Source organism: Crocuta crocuta, unplaced genomic scaffold, assembly GCF_008692635.1.
Source record: "Crocuta crocuta isolate KB4526 unplaced genomic scaffold, BGI_CrCroc_1.0 scaffold334, whole genome shotgun sequence".
Lineage (NCBI taxonomy): Eukaryota > Metazoa > Chordata > Mammalia > Carnivora > Hyaenidae > Crocuta > Crocuta crocuta.
The window spans coordinates 206,308-214,861 of NW_027533260.1; the positions used below are offsets into that span (position 1 = coordinate 206,308).

At 41.3% G+C, this 8,554-nt stretch overlaps 1 protein-coding gene across 1 annotated transcript; it reads left to right on the forward strand.

The window, feature by feature from the left end:
* The first annotated feature begins 3,929 nt into the window (after positions 1-3,929).
* LOC144217512 (vomeronasal type-1 receptor 4-like) lies at positions 3,930-5,980 on the forward strand. Its single transcript, XM_077747119.1, is given in 4 exon segments — positions 3,930-4,365; positions 4,416-4,682; positions 4,685-4,860; positions 5,972-5,980. Coding segments are annotated over 4 exon segments (888 nt in total).
* The last annotated feature ends 2,574 nt before the right edge of the window (positions 5,981-8,554 follow it).

An 8,554-nucleotide genomic window follows, 5' to 3' on the forward strand; every position in this document is an offset into this window, starting at 1 on the left:
AAGATGTGTGGGGAATAAGCTTAGGGATCCCCTGGGCTTACACCAATGGGTTAACAAGGCATAAGGAAGTATAAAGCCATAGGATGCTCTTATTCGAGTTCGGGTAAACAAGATTAGCACCCAGAATAGGAAGGTGCAAAGCCACCATGAATAGGGAGGTGCAAAGGCACCCCAGAAGAGTGGGGATTTAGACCCCCCAGAATAGAGAGGGAGGGGCAAAGGCCCCAAAATAGAGAGTGGTACAAAGACATCCAATACAAAAATATATGAGGTAAGCAAGATTAGGCATTCAGGGCAAATCACCCCCCAATTTTGTACTATAGCAGAAAGCTGCTTTCACAGGAAGGAAGGACCAAGTTAGGTCAGCAGGTAAACTGGGCTATAGACCAACTCACTGCCCTGCGGGTGATGCTGTCCTGAGGGCAGCTGGTTTACAAAACAAAAGGTGCTTTGTTAACCTTCAAATGTTTTGCCCTGTCTTATCCCCTAGGCAGCTAAGATAAACAGATATGGCACCTCCTGTCTGCCTTTAACAACTATTTGCCCATCTTCCTGGTGCCAGGATTTTGTTTTATATTGACCCAAACCCTAAACACTGTATATCTTCAAAACCCCCTTTCTCTCATGTCCATGAGCTGAGGTTTGCTGATTCACGGTCTCTTTGTGCATGCCCAGCACATTTGTAACCCTTCTGATCCTAAGAAAAACAGTGAAAGGACCCTTATTCGGGCCTCTTGTCTTTTCCTGGACATTAGCCATCTCTCTCTTATTTTCATCCTGCATCCACTCTCTCGGTGGCCGAAAAAGAACTTTAGACTTAGAGTCTAGGACAGACATGTGATGGTAGCGAGTAAGAGGATCAGGGGTGCTCTGTTTGCTTTCTCTAGTGCTACTGAAAGAGGGACTGGGTGGGGGAATGCTGTGGAAACAGGGTTCTGGGGAGAGAAGCATCAGCACCACCACAGACCCTGTTAAAAATGCTACTTCCTGGATCCCACTGCAGCTTATTTCAGTCTCTTAGAGTAGGGTTGTCCTGTAGTCTCTGTTTCAACAAGAATTCAGGAGATTCACATACACAAACACTTTGAGAGGCAGCATTTGATTAAGTGGTCCTCAACATTGGCTTCTTGTTACCATCACCTGAGAGATTTTAAGAACTACCATCTCCTGTGCCCACTTCCAGCTCACAGATGGCCATCCTATTACTGTGTACTCTTCTGGTGGAAGGGGCCAATGAACCCTCTGGAGTCATTTTTATAAGGTCTATGTTCTTATTCAGGAGATCTCATCCTCATGATTTATGCATCTCCCCAAAGCCCCATCTCTAAATGCCATCATACCAGGAATTAGATTTCACCATGTGATTGGATGGGCACTTTGTACAGAAGTTATTAGTGGTCTGCAGTTGGTGGAATTCACAGGAGACAGTGTCTTGGAGGGGTTAAAATCATGGTGGGAGAGAAGGAAGGAGGTTATATGTGGGGCAGTTGGGCCTTGGAGGAAGACAGCGTGATGCAAGCTAGATAGTGTTAGAAGGGGAGAGGAAACCTGGGAAGAGACCATAAATGAGATGAAAGAGACACAGGGCAGTCAAGGAGCCAGGGAGGGTAGTGGGAGTGGGAGTGAGGTAGTGGGTAAAGCATATTTTCCTACATAATTTTCATATTAATTGGCACTGAATTATTCAAATAAGTCCAAATTCATTAACTTGGATTGCCAAGTGATTTCTGTAGTGATTTATTTACATCATGGACTTCCTTTTACTTGTATCCCTGCATATTCTTCTCAGGTATTTTTGTGTCATTCTGTTTCTCTACTAATAACCTTAGTTGATTGTCCAGTAGTCTGAAGATTAGGAAAGTACTAGTTTCTGGGTAGAGGAAGTTCTCTGGGAAGTGAAGAACCTAGTGAGATACACATCCTTCTCCAGTAATCCCTCCCGTGTCAGTACTCAGTATTTCCTGATGTCCTTTATAGGAGATGCTGTCTACTACATGGATCAAGGGGGGAAATGCCTCTCACAAATACTCAGTCTCTGTACACAGTTCTAACTAGAAACTCATAACTGTTTTTTGTAATTAGCAACTGGGGAACATTTTCAGAAACATCTTCAGCTCCCAAGCCTGTATTCCCAGTGTGGCTGCAAATGAAATAATTGCAGTTGTGAGGGAAGTGACCTCACAGAATCACAAACCTATATCTCAGGGTCTGGCTGCCCCCCCCTCCCCCCACCGGACTGGTTGCCATGCGCTTCATACTGAGCCCCTCCTGGCAGCAGGAAGGAGTTGGTGAGGATTTCTCTTTTAGTCTGAGAGGCAGTGTCTATATCAAGAGTCTGGGCAAGTGATCATATCAAAAATCTTCTTTATATTAAATGGTTTATTGTGAAAGCCATGCAGGAAGGTGGAATAATTCTGAGGCTTGAGCTGAGCTAGTAAAGAGGAGATGGGGTCCCAGGCCTTCACCAATTGGTGATGGCTCCTAAAGCAACAAACATCATCTTCATTCATAGCGATTTCTTGGCATTTAATGCCAGTAATAATACACACAGATTTTTAAGTCCCTACAGAGTTGTAAAATCAATTTGTTGTGCAGTCTACATTGTAGGATTCGTAGACTAAATTTTCAGGGTTATTGGAGGTGCATCTGTAACACCTCCATGCTTGTAGTAAAGAGTATGATGAATTTACAGGAATCATATTATCCTATACAGAAAGTGTATCCAAATGATAATGGCTGGAATTGAAAAGTTTCCTCTACCTTTGGATGTATGATGCAATTACTGGGGACAGTAACTGGGTCTCCAATGAAAACATCCATAAGCTGTTGATTATAGTGTAACTACATTCATTCTGAAAGTTATTAAGTGAACAGGTAAGGAACAGTTGACATAACTATAAGTTCCAGATGGCAGTTCTCAGGTGCATATCATGTTCTTTCCACCTGTTTAAAAATTATTCTATCAACACAAAAATCTAGTACCTCAATTTATAAAGTGTGTAACAATACATGCCTTGCAAATGCCAGTTTGCACTAATATCTTTTATGCTAGTATCATTCACAAATGTTAGTTGTTAGTAGTCTTAACTCAGGTATTAATAAGTAGATAATTATATCACCTGAAATTAATAATAATTTAGTTTCTGCCTTACACTATTTTATCAGGCATTGGTGTTTTATGTCCCAAAGTTTATGGAATTACATGTGATCATTCAACAATTCGTGTTGAATGATAGCTGCCATTACACTTGGGTTCTTGACATAAAAGCAAATGAGTCTGCAGCCATCCTAGTATCAATCTCCTCTTGCATCCTCTGCACATAACTAGTCATGGGACAGGTTCCTGCAAGTATGCTACTGCCTGCAGTGCATGTACATTTACTATTTAAGGCTTTATCCAGAATTGATAGTGTTTTGTCAAATAAATCTTTACAAGTAAATGGGAACTTGTTGCAATGAAAAGTATATAATACCACCACTTGAAAATCACCCACAAGGGATCAAGTCAAAAGTAACTATAGACCTGGATTATTGGATGGAACAGCTAACTAGCTGTCTAGCAAACCAATATGACAGCCTGAAGGAGCAGATTTGGACAGATCCTTAGCCCCTCTGTGTGTCTGTTCTCTTCATCTTTTAGTTACAGCCATGGTGGTGCCGACCTCATAGATTTCTGAAGCATGAAGAAGTTATCACATGAGTGCCTTCACAGGATTGATTGTATGTTATAAAGGCTCTTTAAAGTTCTACATTCAGCCCTTGGAAGCTGCTCTGAAAAGAAGACATTAAGTAGGTATTTCCAAAGGGCAAAGAATGGAAAGCAGAACATAATGGAATTCATCTGATGTGATATATGTGGCACACACCTCGTATTCCCATGCAGGAAGTTCTAGCCCAGAAGGCACTGTCAGTGACTGGGAACTGAGACAATGGCCAACAGGGATCTGGCAGTCGTCGGTCTGCTCTTGTTAACACAGACTATCGTTGGAATCCTGGGAAATTTCTCACTTCTCTCTCATTATATCATCCTTTCCTTCACTGAGTACAGGTGGAAGTCCACGGATTTCATTCATAAGCACCTGATTGTAGCCAACCTCTTAGCCCTGCTCTGTAAAGGAGTCCCCCAGACCATGGCAGCATTTGGGCGGAAACATTTCCTCAATGACCTGAGATGCAAACTTCTTCTCTTTCTTCACAGAGTGGAGACGGGGGTGTCCATTGGTAGCATCTGCATCCTGAGTGTGTACCAGGCCATCACCATCAGCCCCGGGAACTCCAGGTGGGCAGAGCTTAAAGTTAAAGCTCCCAAGTACATTTTCCCCTCTATTTTCCTGTGTTGGATCCTGCAAATGTTGGCAGATACAAGTACATTTTCCCCTCTATTTTCCTGTGTTGGATCCTGCAAATGTTGGCAGATACCATTTTTCCTGTGTATTTAGCTAGCACACTGGACAATAAGAACATCACAGAAAAAAAGGATTTTGTATACTGTTCTTCAGTTTGTCATGACAAAACAGGAGACTCACTGTATGCAGTGTTGTTATCATTCCCTGATGTCTTATGTTTGGGGCTCATGCTCTGGGCCGGCAGCTCCATGGTTCTCCTTCTGTACAGGCACAAGCAGCAAGTCCAACATATTAGAAGAACCAACACCTCTTCCGGATCCTCCCCAGAGGCCAGAGCCACCAAACCATCCTTCTGGTGAGCACCTTTGTCTATTTTTACACCCTCTCTTCCATCTTTCAAGTGGTTGTGGCTGTTTTTGAAAATCCCAGCTGGATCATCATGAACATCACTGCAATCATGTCTATGTGTTTCCCAACTGTCAGCCCCTTTCTGCTCATGAGCCATGACTCCAGGGTACCCAGGCTGTGCTTTGCATGGACAAGGAATATAAAATCCCCTCATCTGAGGCACCTGGGTGATTCAGTCGGTTGAGCATCTCACTATTTTTAGCTCAGGTCATGATACCAGGGTCGTGGGAGCCTGCTTAAGACTCTCTCTCTTTCAAATAAAAATTATTTCTGTCTCTCTCAAATAAGCTTAAATTTTTTTAAATAATAAAATCCCCTCATCTTATGAGAAATATGTAAACTGTGTGTATATCTATAATATACAGTTGCCAATTAATTCATCCCCTTCAGAGTTCTAAATAATACTATGAGTCAAAAGGGAATGGTAAATAGGACATGCTGAACAGTTTCTTCAAAATAAACAATAAATCATAATAACATTGTAATGAAATATAATTATCTTGTAAATACTTATATAACTGAAGTTTTCCTAACACTTTCAGTAGAAGAGTTCAGAATTTAAGCAATAATAAATGCCTGGTCTTGAAACAATCTGTGTATTTCAGAGAAGTCTTCAAGTGTGTGGCTTTCAACCTAATGCAATAAACTTCCAAGAAATGCATGGAATTTTAGGAAAAGTTATACAAATATGGCTTAGCATGTGGCCTTGTCATGCCTCCATCTGAAGAATATAATGTCCCCAATGAATAATGAATAGCCTGGATGGGGCTGGAGGAAAAATCCATTCTCGGTCAGTAGTGTCTCTGGAGCCAATTAGGAGTTTTGCAGGTAAGTCACATCCTTAGAGAGATGGCACTGATTCATTTGAAACATGATGTTATGAAGGCAGATTAGCATGTTAACATATTTTCATGAGGAAATGGCCAGAATAATTGGGGCAAAGGAAAGCACAAAAATGAAAAATTGTTTCCATTGATATTTTTAAGACCATCAAGTGAGTGTTAACAATGTAAACAGAAATGTGTTGTGATTGGGAAAAAGTAGAGGTTTCTCTATTATGTTAAGATGACCTGGGCATATTGGCAAGATGGGGTCTGGAGGGACACGCTCGGGTCTCCTTCAGGGCACACAGAGAGACCTCAAGGTCATTTATAAGGAACTTCAGATGGAACTTCAAACTTCCCAAGTTCAGCCTTTTCTTTGACCTCTTTGTCCAGCAACATTAAGAGCAATCAGCCAATGTTATCATGTTTATTAGTTTTCCAAAATTCTTTGCAAGTATCAAACACATGTTCACCCAGATACTTTTTTTTAAAGTAGCTAATTAGGAGTGTTGAGAGCAGGTATTCTGTGATGGGTTATCATTACTCTCTTTTGCATTTATAAATTTAAAGAGATTTGAAAGCTAATTCCAGAAATCTCTTCCTTAAATCTTGCTTCTCGGGGCACGTGGGTGGCTCAGTCGGTTAAACATCCAGCTTCGGCTCAGGTCATGATCTCACGGTTCGTGGGTTCGAGCCCCACATCGGACTCTGTGCTGACAGCTCAGAGCCTGGAGCCTGTTTCAGATTCTGTGTCTTCCTCTCTCTCTGACCCTCCCCTGCTCAGACTGTCTCTATCTCTCTCTCAAAAATAAATAAAACATTAAAAAAATTAACTAAAAAAAATCTTGCTTCTCTAGACTCACTCCTGGTAACAGTGGAATGACCCATTGTTTGATATTCCTAAAATGGAATCCTATACAGCATTGCCAGGGGATGAACAATATGGAAGCATAAAATCCCAAACAACATAAGAAATGAAAAAAATCAAATACAAAAGAGTTAATGCTCTATTGTTCTATTATATAAAATACCAAACAGGCAAAAATAACCTATGTTGGCACATCACAGAAATGTGATCAGTATGCACAGTGTCATTGATCTGTGTACTGTATTAACGGACTGTATGTATTTAAAAACACATATCACAAAAAAAATCATGGGCTATTGTGAGATTTATGCATAATGTCTTTACATTGTCAAGAAGGAGTTTAATGTACTGGCTAAAAAGACTCCATGATTAGTTTTTCAAATCATGCTAAAATTTCCAGGTTGAAAACCCAACAAATACTAAGGGTACAACTTCCAAGGGGTCAAATGTATACTTGTTTGTAAAAGGTTTTTCAAGACCTACAGGAATTGAAATAGAAAATACAAATAAAGTAAAAAAATAAGAATAAAGTAAAAAATAAGAATTGAAGTAGCAAAGTTAAAAGTATTATTTTATGGAATTTAAAACAATTTAACAACTTAGCACAGCAATTACATATCAGGTAACATATACTTCAAGGTTTGTCTTTATAATGATCGTCAAAAATGAGGAAAATCTGGTAAACTGTCACAGCAAAGAGGAGTCAGAGGAGACATGATCACCAAATGTAAACTTTCATTATATACTCTCTGTTGGCAAGTTAGAGGATTCAGTCTCAATCAACCTGTCTCATGCCAGTATGTGTGGCTGTTAGAACCCAACCAAATTCAGAGTATTATTTTCCAGTGAAAATTACAGTGGAAATCTATGGGCAGGTTCACAGTGCTTAATCCCTCCAGGAGTAAAGGTAAAAAAATCCTTGTCTTTGGCTTCCCATCACATAAAAGGGTTGCAGCCCTTCCTGGACTCCTGGAGTGTGGGATGTGGCACACTTCTCTGTGAGTGAGGAGTCTGTCACTGGGGCCTCTGGCAAAGGGGGGCAGACTCCACTAGAAGCCGCACTCGTATATGAATTTGGTACCTCCGCCACACAGCTACAAGATGTACATTTTTTTTCCAGGTAGTGATTAGGTTTTTAGTGAGCTCTCCTCAAAACTCACCCTTAAAAACCAATTTTGGAAACTGTCAACATGGACTCCACTTCTGACGAGGTAAGAAGGGCACCAAAACTCCATGTCCCATGTAAAGCGCATATTCACATATGAAGGCAGATGGGCCTCAGCGACATGTCTTGAGAAGAATCAGTGGGACCTATCCCTTTAGAGGAAAGTTTAAGCTCCATCGTGTAGCCAAAGTCACTGGCACTAGGAAGTTTCAATTCTGAGAGTGCCCTAAATGCATCTCCCTGTTCACTGATGGTTTAGGTAGGGTAATGGTGTCCCCTGGGCCACTGGGCTGGGTTAGTGTCAGTGCCGGCTCTGCAGAACAAAAATCAGAGTTACTTCCTTCCTTCATTGGTCACAGGTCAGATTCCTAGGCTGCTGCCAGGGGTCTACTTGTGAAGTGGAAAACCGTGGAAGGCAGATTAAGGTCCATCCTGCCTTTCTTGGGCTGTGATCTGTGGATGAGGTCATGTGCATGAGGACTTGTCACTGAAACTTGTGTGTCCCTTTTTCATACTGTACTCTTTGCAAAGAAGTCACTGTGCACAGCCCACATTTACAATAAGGATTTTATGTTCTACTCTCATAAGGATAAAATTTTGACATAAAGTGTGTGGAGTTTCAGAAAAAGAGGTTTTTTTTCTCTATTGTTTTATTCAGTGACTTATTCATATTGTTTAGTCTCCTGCACATCTGTTTGATGCTCTGAGTTACAGCCAATAGTGCTTCTTCTGCTCTTGTTTAAAATCAAGGTGTTCCAGCTTGACCATGGGAAGCTCTTTCAGGTGACTCCTGTGTCCCTCTGACACAGCTCATTATTATAACTGGGGTTGTTTTGCATGTCCTGACGCAAGGCACCAGAGCTCTGCATGCTGATTTCATACACGTCTTGACCTAGTTCTGGCCGTGCCGTCTCTCCAGGCAGCCCCTGGCTGCTGCTGCTGT